The 15,668-nt window shown below is 38.8% G+C and overlaps 1 protein-coding gene across 3 annotated transcripts in view; it reads right to left on the bottom strand.

The window, feature by feature from the left end:
* The window catches only part of AFF3 (ALF transcription elongation factor 3), a 277,229-nt gene that overhangs the window by 40,084 nt on the left and 221,477 nt on the right, over nucleotides 1-15,668 (bottom strand). For all 3 annotated transcript variants that reach the window (XR_015796877.1, XM_088145043.1, XM_088145042.1), the window contains exons 10-11: nucleotides 5,610-5,775; nucleotides 1,748-2,752 (exon numbers count right to left, since the gene is read on the bottom strand). Coding sequence is in view for 2 of the 3 variants with exons in the window: in XM_088145043.1 (XP_088001169.1) it covers nucleotides 1,748-2,752; nucleotides 5,610-5,775 (1,171 nt within the window). In the remaining variant the exon portion in view is untranslated. The remainder of the gene's footprint in view (nucleotides 1-1,747; nucleotides 2,753-5,609; nucleotides 5,776-15,668) is intronic.

Raw genomic sequence — 15,668 nt, forward strand, 5'->3', positions numbered from 1 at the left:
GAAATGTGACATTTCTTTACTATCAATGTTTCTTGTTCACCAGAGTCATAGTGGCAATAAATACTTTCTGTTTAAACAATCAATATTGTTAGATACTACTTTCTTAAGGAAAGTAGGCTATGGTCCACTTCATTCACGCATCATGCACATGAAGAGGATCCAGTCTCTCCATATCACATAACTTGTTCTGCCCTATTGTTCTAATATCCACACAGAAATACAAAGGACGTTTTTGCATACAGAGCGGTATACGAGTTACAGCCTTAAACAATTTAGGTTTCAAGTTGTGTGAGCCTGGGGCTCAGAGGTGTTCATAGAATCCAATGATTTTGTCAAAATGATGTGATAGTGTGATGTGGGCTCCACTCATTTTGTATGTGCCTGCAATGCTATGGTGCATGTAAAAAAGGACACTTATTTTGTCATTTGCCACTCCCATATGCCCTGCCTGGGTTCTATGTAGATAGAAATCTCTTCAGATCTCCATGTGGAGAGGAATGGAGCTGGGATAGTTACACAGCAACGGGCAACAATATGTAGAGTGATTTAGAACAAGACCAAGAGAATTCCCATCATTGGTTTAAATCAGCCTGGATCTATACAGCTGTTGGAATTACATTCTTCCACTTTTGACACACCAATACCATTATTCCCAAAACCACGAGAACAGATGGTAAAGGAACAGTGGTAAAGTAATATGTTTTACATAAAAAGGTAACAGCATCTCCACCTAAAAATAGATGGTGTGAAAAATAGCTTCTGAAATCTATGAGATGCTTAGTATTTATGTCCTTTTAGTACCTACTAAAAATCTTTCTTCACCTAAACCCAAACATCCTTTGAATGTTATAGATGAATAATTTTGTTTTATTTCTCTTGCCCCTTATCTTTTAATGTTTTAAATCTTATTTTAATTTATTGTTGTATCATCATAGTTTAATAATTTTATGATAAGCCCTTTTGAGATGTGATTACCCAGCACATGGTATAGAAATGTATTGCATAAATAAAAATAAGTTATTTCATAAACCAGTAGTGCTAGGTAAAAAAAAGTATAATCATGTTCCCAGTTATTACAATCAAGAATTTGTTTATATTTCTCAAACTGGTCACATGTTATATAGCCAGCTCACGGAAACCATTTGTGAGACAAGAACTCTGTCTCAAAGGAATAAGATGATAGCCATATGCTAAGCAGAAATACAGAACTTATCTCAAGCATCGCATCTTTGTATAAGATGTTCAAGCTTCCATTGTTTCTAATGATCTTTTGGCATACTTTTAGAAAATGTAAATCTTAACAATAGAGAAAGCCACTAGGAATGGTAAATGGACATTTAAGATTATGTAGACCTAACCCCAGTTTCAAACCATGTCTGCTCTGGCTCCATTCACTTTAGCTCTATCCCCAGCAACTGCGAGAATTAAGTTCAGGAAAAGATTCAGTTGAGGTAGCGGCATCTGCAGGTGTGACAAAATCTGCAAGAAGGCAGGCATGGTGTTGCAATCAAAGCCCACCCCTTTTGTACACACACTGTGCCACTGCACACACCTACAAAAGAGGCAGAACTTCAACTGTGATGCTACAGCCCCATCTTGCAGATGTTGATTACCCCCAACCCCCATGAACTGAGATAACACAAGACAAAGGTTGTGCATCTCTGCACTAAAATATCTCAAGATACACATATATATCCAGTAGATGCTATTATGAATGTCCTTTTAAAGACCAATTTATAAAGCCTACCTTTCGTTTTCTTCTGGATTTAGGAACCCCTTTTTCTGCTGGCAGGTCAGTAGCAATGTTCTGTTGCATATGTATGGTTTCTTTAACTCCCGGGTTCGTGATCAGTGGCTCCTCAGGTAACTGCTGTGGAATTCTGGACAGCAGAGTCAAATCAATTTTGACCCAAAGTGCTTTTACTTCATCGGTATCTTTTAGAGGAGACAAGAGCTCATTCCTGCCAAAAGGAACCAGCGTGTAGAACTGTTCTTCCAGCTCTTTTGCTATATCACTGCTAGTTCTGGTGTTGACTGAACCAAAGGCACCACAATTATTGTTTGTTTTGTAACCATTATTATTGCTAGAATCCTTTTGTTTCTGGTCACTTCCAGCTAATGTGGAGGCTACGGTCTGCAGTTTGTGTGAAGGACACTCATCTTGTTCAGACTGGGAATCTGTGTCTGAAGAAGTCGAAGATGAAGATTCTGTCTCAATAAACTCCTTGGACTTGGGTGCTGTTTTCCCTGAGCCTCTTGTGCGTCTCTTTTCAGAGGCAGTAACAGACCGTGGTTCTTTTTGTTGTTCAATGTTGCTGCTGTAAGGCCTACTCTTGGGTTGATTACAAATGTTATTATTTGAGAAATGAACTTGGTTCAAATCAAGATTGTCAGCTGCATGGTTGTTTAAGTTATCACCAGCCGGAGTCTTCTCTGTCCTTCTTGGCTGTTTTTTAGAAGCTGTCCTCGTAGCAGCAGAAGGAAGTGGCTTTTGCTTTCCTCCTCTATGCCCTGGGACTTTGTTAGCTGTCCTAGATCTCAGTTCCTCTCTGCTAGGATTCTTAATATCTTTTTCTTGGAGACTGGCTTGGCCAACGGGTGGGACATTTTCACTGTCTTGCCTTTCTTCTTTTAGTTTGCTGTAATACTGAAAGGCCTCCAATCCATTTTGGTTCAAAGCAGAGGCTTTATGAGGATTAACCTTATTTAACCATTTATCCAACTGCCACTTGTTAGGAGACGGCTGTTCAGGCTAGAAAATGAAGTTTAAAACCCACAACATATTACAATTTTGTTTTTGAGCCTTGGAGTCATTGTTGATTCCTGGTGACTGCCTGGACGAGTCCCTGCAGTTTTCTTGGCAAAATTTTGGAAGTGTTTTGCCATTACCTTCTTCCTAGGGCCCAAGGTCACCCAGCTGGCTTTGTGCCTAAGACAGAACCAGAACTCACAGTCTCCCAGTTTCTAGTCTGGTGCCTCAACCACTACACCAAACTGGCTCTCAACGTATTACAATACTCTACTCTTAAACGTTCTTGGGAACCTCTTTGGTATACCCTTAAGAACTGCTGATTCAGTGCATGGCCAGCATATAAAACTCTGCCATTTTAAAAAGAAAGTCAATTTGATTATTATCAGATAATGATAAAACAATTTAAGTTTCTAGGAACATAAAATGTTAGGTTTCCAACACAACTGTACTCACCATGCTATTGCTCAGCAGCTCACTTCTGCAAGTGTTAGATACCTCCCTCCACTTATAATTTCTTACAATTTTCCTGCCTCTGACTACGTGAACATTACATGAATTGCTGAAAGCCCAAAGTAAAAATTATCTCTGCTGTTCATCTAATGGAGATGAAGTAGTTGTTCTGGGCTTCCCAGTGGCCTTTTCATTCTTGGGTACACTGTGTGTACTTGGCCTGATGCAGTCCTTCTATATCTAGAGGTAACTGCAGCAGACCTTGACATTCCCAGTAGGAAGCCTGATTTCCCTAGCTTCTAATGCTCAAAAACATTAAACAGGATGAGTTGTAGTGAGCCTGTAATATGGCAACAGACAGCAACAGATTAAAGCACTGAAGTGTAGCTTGCTAGAAATGGATACTGGACACACATGCAATGCAAATTTATAATATACTTGCAGATTTTAAACATCTTATTATTGCTTTTACAACTGCCTTTTGACTTAAAGTTAGTTTACAGAAATAAATAACAAGTAAAGTAACAATAAGCAATTCAAATAAAACAGATGAAAACAGTCCAGGTTGAACCAATGATGATTATGGGTCTATTCTTATTTTGATCTGGATTCACTTCTAAGAGTTTAAAATATTTACAATATTATGAAATATTTTTGAAAATATTTCCAATATTAAGACATCTTTTTGAAAACATTTACAATATTAAGAAATATTTTTCAAAACTTTAAACTTCATATTCAGGAATGTTATCTTTGAAGAGTGTTTTCTAAATACAGATAGTCTTCACGTAACAACCACAATAGGGATCAGCAAATTGGTTGTTAAGCAGGGTGGTTGTTAAGCAAGTCACCAAATGACCAGACCTGATTTTATGACCATTTTTACAACAGTTGTTAAGTGAATCACTGCGGTTGTTAAGCAAATCACGTGGTCATTAAGCGAATCCAGCTTCCCCAATGGACTTTTTTGCCAAAATTCACTTAGCAACTATGTGATTCATTTAACAACTGTGGTGATTCGCTTAACATCTGTCATAAAAAAGGTCACTCTTGTTCCCATCATCTGGAGTTTGCAACTCAGATCTGGTAGCCCTACTTTTTGGGAAGTGGTAAAGGTGAAGATAATGAATCCAGAGGCAAGGAAGGTGCAGGAAGGATGCAAAGCAGCCACTGAACTGAGAAGGGAGCCTTAAAGAAAAATAGGTGGGCTATGAAACATGAAGGGGATGCGGTGGCACACTGGCTAATGACGCTGAAAGTTGCCGGCTAGAAATGGCCGACACTTCAGTGGTTCAAGTCCAGCTTGGTGCAGCAGAGTAAGCTCCTGTCTCCTCCCCAGCTTCTGCCAGCCCAGCAGCTCGAAAAACTCCCGTGAGTAGATGAATGGGGACTCTCACCCTGGTGGGAGGAAAAACACTGGCGGCGCCTTGCACGGGAGACGGGACCTGTTGCTGGTAACGTGGAAGCTGCGCACGCCCGAAAAAGGCGCGAAGCAATGGAAACCCCGCCTCCTGCGCTTGCCAGCTGGGCTTCGCTCTAGGAAGGAGGCAATGGGAAACCACTTCCAAAACACCTTGCCTTGAAAACTGCAGAGACTCGTCCAGGCAGTCGCTGCAGAATCGGTCACGATTGAGTGCGGATAAAAAAAAAAAAAAATGAAACATGAAATAAGAGGTGGCAGAAACTGAGGCAAGACAGGAAAGAAGAATGAAGGCATGGGACAGAAAACCAAGATAAAAATTTGGAAGAATGCCTGTTTAGACAACAGAATCAATCCCTATGAATGAGGAGTACTCTTCTATCCCCTCTAGATTTGTTGATTAAAGGAGGGAATCATAATTAATTCTAGCTGAGACACTGGTATCATAACCCATGTCTATAACTCTCTTTGCAATGCCTGGGTAATCTGGTAGCAGTAGCTTTATGTACCTGCTCAGATCTGAGCCTGGGCTGTTGATGACCATTCAGTATGCAGTTAACTTTCAGCCAACCATGTTCATGACAAACTCACAGTCATGACATTGAGCAACAGGCGGACCTCCTTCACAACCACTAGCATTTAATATGTATATAATGCCTTCTCACCTATCTGAGTTGAGCATCAGTGTCAGGAATCTAGCAATGCTTTAAAGAACACAAAAAGGACCCATTTACTCCAAGCTTCACACAATAGCTTTTGCTTTTTTAAAAAGCCGTATAGGGTCTGGAAAGACTATTTCAATGTAAGTCTTTTTTCTTAACTGCCTAAAATGTCACACTGTGCTGCAGCTAACACTTTCATATTTAAAAAAAAAGTCTCTCATCAAAACATTGCATTAAAGCTCTCTGGTCCCAAACACATTATTGTACAAAAGTTCCACTGGTTTAGAAATTAAGATTAGATTTTAACTGGGATGAAACTCATTACCTCTGGGCTGGAACAATGTGAGGGTTTCTTGCAGTCACTTTCTGTGGAACTGCTTTCGCTCTCCGAATCAGATTCTGAACTGCTGTCCGATTCGCTTGAACTGCTGCTTGAACACTTGTTAGAGAGACCCAAAATTCTACAACTGGACTGCTGGATACCAGGGCTGCTGTTGAACCCATATTCAGAGAGGGGGAGAGAGAGAGAACAGTATAAAATAGAAATTAAACCATGTTAAAAAAAACCTCATTTTTACTAACCAACTCAGATATGGACTTTGGTTTGGGAGTCGTAGGAAAATAAGTGGGAAAAAGGGGCATATTCAGGGAATGTGCAGAGGTTCTGTCCCAACTGGGCAGTCCTCCCACCATCCCAAACTTCAAAATAAGCTCAGTGAACTTGCTCAATATTCAAGGTAGGCCAGCTGGAAAAGTGAAAAAGAAAACCTGTGATGGGTGGGTGTGGAATGCCCTGCTTAAAGAAAATGGCTGTCTGGATCCTTGAACAGGGCCATTCCTAACAGAAGGATGGAAGGATACACTGTCAAATATTGTTGCAAGCCCCAGTTCTATGGCCCTTTTAAAGGAGTTATATATCATAGTTATACATCTAAAAAGAAAAGGGCACTTGAAAGAAAAGGTATAATCATTTACCGCAACATATAACTGATTTTTAAAAACTTTAATACAATATTAATTGTTTGCCTTGAAGAGGGCTCAATAATTTTGAGTTCATAATATTTCTTGCACAAATTGTTCTAAGGTAGATATTGGCAAATGTATTCCATGGACAGAGGTAATCCAAAAGAGAAACCAGTGTTGGCACCTATACATACATTTAAATGCAGAAACAACAGTTGTCTTTCAATTTTCTATATCATAACAATCAACGGGGCTTAGAAGTATTAAACTGGCAAAAAAGGGGAAGAAGGAATTCAAAGTGTACATTAGCTAGTCACACTGACACAAGAGTCACACTGACACACTCCAAACAGTGATTATTTCTACTCTTCAGTCCCCTCCCCGCAACTATCTTGAGCTGACTTGCAATACTCTTCATTTCTGTTGCCCAAACTGTTGCCATTCAAAATGCATGAAAAACAGTGGCAGTTATATAGTCCTTCCACTTTAACAGCATATCCCAGAAGCACTAAAGCTTTATTGGACAAAAGTACTATGTAATTATTGTTTGGTGCTCAGGTGGGACCTTACTGTACTTTTGCCCCATTGAAAAGGATCCAATCCTGTGAAAAAATGAACTGCCCTGAAACAAGAAAGTGTTAAGTGCAACTATCAAGGTTAACTCACCACTCCCCACCCCCATAGCGGTCTATCAGATACACAGCTTGGGCACACAGGCAGTTGCAGGGAAAAGAAAAAAAATTAAACTCCTTAGAATTGCCTGCAAACTGGCACACAGGTTTCAAAAGAAAGAACTATAAAAGAAACCAGAGCAGATAGACAGAAGGAGAGGGCTTTCTTCTAGATTTGGGAGGAGATGCTGCTGGAGTGAGAGGCAACTAGAAGAGGTGTGGAGCAGAAGAGGCAACAGCTGGCAGAAGCCAGATGATCCACAGCCAGGGAGAAGAACCAGGTATCTGAGGCAGTGGAAACCAAAGAAGAACTTGCAGAAAAGAGCCAGCAGAATAGCAAACACAGCCTTGGACTTTAGACAGTGGAGAGCAAACTCCAAGCGATTCAGGTGTTGGGTAACTGGGCAAGTGTGTGAGTGTTCTTAAGTTTGTGCTGAAGATACAGCAAGTAAGGGTGGGAGGATGCAGAAACTAGCAGTTAAGGGATTCTCTTAACCTAAAGAAGTAGAAATTTAAGTCATTTAGTTAAGTTTTATTAGTATACTGCATAATGAGCTTTATTAGTGTACATATTTATGATTGGTCATTATAAGTTATATATACTGTACATAAACACTTATTCACCAAAAGACTTGTAAATACACTTGGCACTAATCCTGTATAACAAGAAAAACAGCACTGTTAACTGTGGGTGGGTGTTTGGCTTAATTCCTATCCATTCCCAACCTCCAACAGATGATGGCAGCAGTGGGATAGCAAATGGATCCAGACACATTACACATTGATGTGAGTGAAGCAGAGATCTAAGTTAGTGCAGAAGAGAAAGGAATTTGGTTCTAGAACTCCAAGGTCTACTTAGGAAATTATTGAAGCACTAGGAGCAGACCTGGACACCAGATCCCACATACATGCATATACGTAACAAGTAGCCCAGAAATGAGAAATCCCTGCTGGAATGGAAGGGACCGAAGGTGGAGAGAATCCCCCAGTTAGGCCAAAGGAAAACAAAGAAGAGTTGAAGGAGGAACTCTATGAGCATGACTGAAGATGTTATAGCTAATGTTGCATCAGCAGGAGGAAAATAGACACTGGAAAGAAGCAGAGTGATGAGTTAGAGTGTGAGAGACCAGAAAGCGAAATTTGATCGGAGTTTAAAGAAATTATTCAGGCACTTACAGGGTTCCGAGCAGTTACTCCGCCCCATGACAGGGATGGCCCAAAGCATATTAAAATTCCAACATTGACAGAAGGGAAGGATATAGAATCCTGTTGTTGTTGTTATGTTTGAAAGGGAGGCAGTTGTATGCGCATGGCTTGCACAAGCATGAGATGCCAGATTAGCACCCAGTCTCACAGGGACAGCTCTTAAGGCTTATTCACATTTATCAGCCAGGGACACTGTGGACTACCAGGAAGTAAAGGAAGTCATATTGTATCATTACAAGATGACAAAATACACATCCAGACAGAGATTTAGAGAATGTTCCTATGGTCCCCAGGAAGGGGTTAGGGAGTTGTGGGATCAGTTGGCAGACCTAGGAGAGAAGTCCAATGAATTTTGGGTTAAAAAACATCACCCAGAAACTGGAAAAACTAGTAAACCTAGCAGAGGATTATTTAACAGACTCTGAAAAGGAGGAATGGCTTCATAAGAAGGATCCGAAGACAGAAAGAATCCCCAGAAAAGGAGGGAATATCTAAAAAGTTAGAAAGTAGGAAGTCATCCAAAGTAGTCCAACGTATAGGGACTGAACAACAAAAGACCTGCTTACAGCTATGGGAAAGTTGGTCACTTGGCTCAATTTGCCCCACAAAAACAAACATGGAAGCTACTCAAATACTATCCATCCAGAGGATTGGAAAAAATTAGCATAAATGGAAACCATGTAACTGGGTTAATAGACACGGGGTTGAAGAACCTTAGTGTGCCATCACCTAGGAGCAAATGCACTCAATGCATCATAAGATATTCCACTCCTACCCTTGGTGCACTTCTCACCAGACAGGGGTACACCAGGGTTCCTAAGGGCTCTATTTCAAATGGCCCTATGTGTTCCTAATGTAGTATTAGGAGGGAGGCAGGGCTGACTAACACTGAAACTGGCACATGGATTCCTCTTATAGCATACTGGTAGAAGCTATTCTTCTTTTCAGAAAGTCTGGGTTCTTTTCTCCTTGCGGACAATTATGAATCAATATGAAATAGGACAATTCTGCAAAAACTGCAATACTGTGGTTTTTCTAGGGAGGCATTTTAATGATGGGCTATGATTGAGCACTCATTGCCTGAGATCTAGAAGCCCAACTGGATCAATTTGCACTAACCAGGAATATTTTCCTGAACAGTCAGGCCCCTTTCTTCAGGCCAGCAAGATATTTACAACATACTGTAAATGGTGGTTCTTGAGGGCAGAAACAAAACATTTCCATGTGAGCAAAGGTTGTGCCCCTGAGAAGAAAAGTCTATCAAAACCATAGTCCATGCCCTGCTATGCTGTATTTTTTTATAAGGATGCAGGGACCCATTTTATCACTCCCCAATTAATAAAGTACCCAGACAGCTCTGATTTATTCCATGTAGAGTTGGTATTATCAGATCAGTAAGATTCTGTTTCTATGAATGTGGCCAAATTTTGTTACATTGTCTGCAAAAGTAGACATACTTTGACTGCATTAATGAAGAACTCAGGAAGTGTTCTATATTGTTCCATCTGCTATTGATCGTTGTATTCTGGTCAATTACCATAATAAAGATATGTATGTATAAATGTATATTGAAATGCAAATAAAAAACTATTCAACTAAAAGTCAAATTTTAAATGGAGAGATTGATGCTCTACGTAAACATGATACTCTTTCATACTGAAATTGATCTGTATGTGTCACTGTTACCATTCTAAGTTGTGTGCTACTTTATTTTCTTTGGATTAGAGGGTTGATGTCAACAAGGCTTAGATCAAAATCTTGAAAGCCTAAGAGAGTTCCTCTCTGCCCCACCTTGTCTATTCCTAATGATCCCTAGCATGGAATATATGTGAAGTTTTCCCAATGTGCATCGCTTTACACTTAAGTAAAACCACATTTGCTATTTAGTTGAGCATTCATCCAGTTTAAAGTGATCTTTCTAGAGCTCTTCACAATCACTTTTTATTTTACTACCATGAGTAGTTTAGTATAATCTGCAAACATAGCCAGTTCACCTCTTATCTCCAAGACAAGACAGTTATGAAAAAGTTAAAATGCACTAATCCCAGGTAGAGACCCTTGAGGGTCTCTACCTCTTCCCTCTATAGAGAAAATTGGTCATTATTCCTACTTTTTATTTTTTGTTAGGTCCTCTTAGGCAGATTATAATGGGTTCTACCCAATCTTCTAGAGATTTATCTTGCCAATCTCATATCACTGTCCCTCTTCTTTTCACTTCCCAAACACTTTAGTTACCGTAGGATTCAGGAATTTCAAAATAATGCAATATTCAGTGTTTATTGCTGGAATTTACCATAATATTAACATTCCTACGTTTTCCTATGTTTTGTAGTAATGGAAGAAATGGTTATTTGCTATCAAATCTTTAATAATAGGATTTATGAACTAAAGTAAAGCAGTTTACTGTGTAACAAATTTGTTCCTGGTATGACCTAATGCTTGAGAGTGATCTATAAATCCATGAGTAATTTCACTATGAGGAAAAAATGTGCAAAGTTCCAGGGTTCTAACCTGCAGAATTCTATATTAAAATACTTTCTTAAAGGAAAATACTCAGCCTTCACTGTAAATAAACAGCTAAGTTGGGGTAGAGGTGTGGAAAGGGCCAGGGGGCATTCTAGGAAGGAACAGTGGAAAACTGAATGTAAAACTGGCCCAATCCTGCTTAGCTTTTCAAGATCAGCCAAAGCTAAACAGGAGATGCTAGCTGGGCAAGCGGAAGAGAAACTCCACATAAAATAATCTAAACATGAAATTATCCATGTGCAATCTACCAAGAACAGCTCTGACACCAACTGAAGTTGCTAATAGCCCTTGGAACCTTTATTAATAGTCATGAACTTACAAACAATTCCAAAATATATATTGGTTCTTTCTGGAAAAAAATGCAAACTCCCATTCTTTTCACAAGGAGTCAGTAATCCATAGAATCTCCATCACATTGAAATTCTAATTCAGTTTTTTGGTCCCATACCAAGCATTACTGCAACCTAGCACCAGTTTAGATATATACCTAGTTTCTTGGAGAAAATCTATCTTAAAGAGATGATCACTAAGAGTTGACACTAACTTGATGGCACATAATCAATCTCTTTAACTAAACTTATATTTTGTCTTTCCTCCAGAGACCAGTGGCATTACATGCACTGAAATAGAACTGAAGGTCACCAGCACCCATTTTTTGCTTAAATCATCCAATTCATCACCCAACTGCTTAAACAATCATTTCATCTTGTTTCCTGGTGGATGTTTGATTATTTTCCCCACCAAACCATGTTTCAATTTAATATTGCTTGCTTTAGTTTTACACATTTATATTTAACCATCACCCACTGCCACAATTATTTTCAGGTTCATCTGAAGTATAAAACTTCACTAGCATTTCCTGTTGAAAAACAAAGGCCATCATTAGGCAGTGGGTTAGCATCACTTTAGCCCCTAGGGTCCAATCCTGTTAACAGATTCTCTAGAAGTAATAGGTTCCTCCAAGTGGCCTTCTATCTATGCCTCATTGTACTTTCTGACACTATAGAAGTGGCAAATCTGTACTTTCCCCCATATGATTTTTATTTTAACTGCCAGAGATAGGGTCAGTCTCCACCCAGTTTCTTTTTGTAACCTTAGACCTAGAACTCAGGTAAAAGAAAATGCAGCCGTAATTCTGTCCCTAAATTCATCCAGCAGCCAACGTTTTCTCAAGGCAATGGAATATAACTGCAGTAGCGTCCTTTTCCTCTTCACAGGAAATGCCAAGGCAAGAATGAATTGTGCCCTTGTGGTAGATAAGCATGATTCTTACAGCAGTGCAGCTTAATTTAAGAACGATTGCCTTACTTCCCAGTTGCTTTCACTGAAAGTCAGATTGCTGAAGTGCCATTTTGCTTGGAAGCACCCTGTACGATATAGCTTGTCAGCTCCTTTCGGATGAATGCTCTTGAATTTTAATAGCCAGAGGTTATAAGAGGTGGAAGCCACGATTTCAGCAGAAAACGTTTCTCTCACACTGTGTTGTGAAAAGCTACCCATGTCAAAACTGTCATTAAAGGTAAGGAAGTACTAATCTTTATGGAACCTGACAGTCCTATTCTAAAGCCAAGAGTTGAATATTTCTTTTTCTTGTCCATTTTGCTAAGCAACTTTTGAAGTTGTGGGAGATTAAAGCAACCCCATTTTCTATCTTATTGGTTGATGATATAATTCCTCTACTGGAATCATGAACATTCTGAAGACTGATTTAGTTCTTACACTACCTTCATTAATTATGAATGTATATAATTTATACAGTCATGCCCTATGAAATACCTTTGGTGAGATGGCATATAAAAATGTAAAAAATGAAACACCAGCAACTTTCCAACGTGTAATATTATTGAAATGTTAAAAGTTAAAGATCTGCGTCTGGCAGTCATGAGAGGAGCCACTCAGCAAAAAAAGTGGGAGAAAGGTTTCTATACCTATGTTGCCATCAGGGAAAAGTCACTGGGACCAAGGAAGGACATTTTAAGGATATATCAAGATTTTGTGAGAAGAGTTCCCCATTTTTGCTGAAGCACAAAAAAGAAGCCCTGACTGCTAAGAATAAGGTAAGCTCCCCAGCTACACCTGTATCTTAACTTTGTCCTCGGGATGTTCAAATGGGAGTTATGCTGACTGGACACCAAGTGTCATCCAGGAATGCACCCCTAAGGAAAATCAGCTCTCCTTGTAAAACCAGGTGTGTGGTCTAGAGTGTGTGGGGTTTAAAGGCGATACTATTAGCTAGAACAACAAACAAAATCCCTAAACCCAGCGCTAAAAATAAAAATTTAAATGTAACCCTCCCCTATCAATGAAATCAGAGTGAGCGTTTTTAGAGAGCTCCCTGAGAGGAGATAACTTGGATTAGCCAAGGAAACTAACTCCCAGCTACAAAAAACACAAACCACCATGCAGTAAATATTACAGAAATGTTAAAGAACAAGAACTCATGGAAGTAGCCTGCTGCCAAAACTGTAAAAAAGTTATAATTAATTACTGCATTACCAAAACAAATAGCTCTCTCCAAGGACTGAGTGCCTGGGTATGTGAGATGAAAGAGTGTTAAAAAGCTAGAGTTGCATTAACTTCAGGAAGAAGTGATTAGTCAGCAGGCTGACAGCTGTGCTAGGAGACTGATGCCAGATTCCAGGGTATGCTTGTACTTGCTGCCAAGTGTTTGCTTGTCACACCAGATAAATGGAATATCAGCAGTGTTTTATTTGACCTGCTCACAAGAAAAATAAAGTAACCCTGAGTTTCTCTGTGTGTTTGCCACTGACCTTGCATCAGCCGCGTTTGAGCAGTTAGACCCCCTGGTCCGTACGAGTTAACTCTTTATAGAATTGGCCTTGAAATCTGTTTGCTTCCGAGCCTCCTTGGGAATTGGATGTTCAAATATAAAAAGAGACAGCTGGTTAGTGCTAAGCTGGATCTTCCTTAAGGGTTTTTATTTTATTTTTCTGGTGGGTGGTCACAGCCATAACAAATTTAACAGCCTATCCTATTGTTTCTTGATGCAGACAGGCATGTCTAGCCCAGGCATATTTGCTTGATAAGGGTCAAACTACATGTTACACTACAGTAGTTCTTTCCTTTCTTCCTAAAGGGTGTGAGAAGGAGGCAATCAGTAGTGTGATCATGAGTCTTTGAGTCTTTTATTATTTATTTATTTGCATGTTAAATTTTTTTCTTTCTGACTGATTGCCCAGACATAAAAACAGAACACTCACCTAAAGCTTCTGTTTGTCCCTGGCAGAAAACTCTGGCATAGGTAAAAATGGTTCTAGTTTGTTCCTGCATGCCACGAGATTTAGCTAGGAGTGGAGCATAATAGCTGCTTTATATGAAGGAAGGTGCACTTAAGATTTCTTAGTCCCCAGAAGTTCAATGGGGACTTCAATGGTAAGACCAGCACTTTGAACTGGGCCTAGAAACAAATTGCAGCCAATAAACCTGGAAGAACACTGTTCTTAACTAAGGATCAGAATGTCTCATAAAGGATGAAAAAAGATTAGACTTACAGCTGGATTTTATATTTACAAAAATGAGGGAATCACCCATTTTTGTTTGTTTGTTTCTTCTTCCCAGTAAGCTCTGGAAGAGCCTCCATTACATCCTAATACCACTGAAATGCTTAATAAGCCCCAGTTTGTTTGTCTGGAAATTTTAGTACCATCTAAGGAAATAATCTGCTAAAGATATAGGTCAAATAGCCATGTTTTCTTTTTGTTTTTGTTAACCTAATAGATTTAGGTAATATGAGGGTTTATCACTGTTTCATAAATTGCATTCACTGAAATTATCTCTTCCATATAGCTACTTGAGATAAAGAAGTCATTGCTTTATTCTGCACATTTATCATTATGGTTGTGCATGGAAAGCACATGCCACGGGTTTTAGGTGTGCTTTAAATCCAAAGGAGTACAAAAATAAATTTGCACTCATCCCATTTTTATTATATGACTTATTTGCTATGGAATTAGCAAACTGCAAGGAACTTGTGATACAGGACTAATGGGCTTTTTTCAAACTAACTGGAGATTAATTCTTAAGAATTTGACATAATTACCCAAACTTATCTTGGAAAACCTGGATTTACGTACATTTTTGGTGAGACCCAATCTTGTGGGGTCAAAAATATTAACTAATAAATCCTTGACTGTCTGTAGGGAAACTGCAGACAGATGTTAAATTCATATTTGCAGTCTCTTGAAGCCTCTTCTAAAAATGGTATTTTCTGAGTAAGCATAGTTTATTTTGGGGCCATAGACAAACACCATCACAGTACGGTTTTTCTTTTTCTTTTTTAAGAATGAGCTCTGTGTGATATTTCATCTGTATCTTGCACAGCAAGTAATACAAAAAAAAAAAAGCAAAACCCACATGAAGCTAACAAATTGCGATCTTGCTGATGAAGCTTTAAATGGATTGCTTTGACTATTGAGATGTTCTAATAATGATTAATGTTGTCATTAGTTGGAATCAAAGTTACCAAAAATATGAACGTGCAGGTTTTCTTTTAAATAATAAATTATAGATAAAGGTAACAATATAAAACATGTCATAAGAAGTATTTGTCTTCCTCTTCCAAGACACTGCTAAGGGCTACGATCTACTCCTAGTCCAATACCTTAACTACTTCAGCTGCTTCTTTTTTTTACTTTAATCTTTACTTTTTTGGTTTTTATTTTAAAAGTGAATTATATCTGCATTTCTAATGTAACATGAGAATCACTATTGTTATTTTGGGAAGATTACTACATGTGACTTACATTAAGCCTCAAGGAACACGTTCACAGAATTTCATGTAAATGTATTAACCACTAACACATTTTAACTTCCTATTATATACATAAGCAAGTAGGTTTGCTCCAGTTTTCAGTGTATGTTTATTGTGAAGGTAAAGATTATAGGCTTGGAGTTGGTAGTTAGTAAAAATTAACAGAACAAAAAGAAAACAAGACTGATCTTGTCTAAATATTTTCATTTCTTGTATTAGCCCAAGCTGGTATTTCTTAGATATGCTG

This window comes from Python bivittatus, unplaced genomic scaffold, assembly GCF_059951505.1.
Source record: "Python bivittatus isolate LINGU-HERP-01145 unplaced genomic scaffold, Pbiv_v1 ctg000350_np1212, whole genome shotgun sequence".
NCBI lineage: Eukaryota > Metazoa > Chordata > Lepidosauria > Squamata > Pythonidae > Python > Python bivittatus.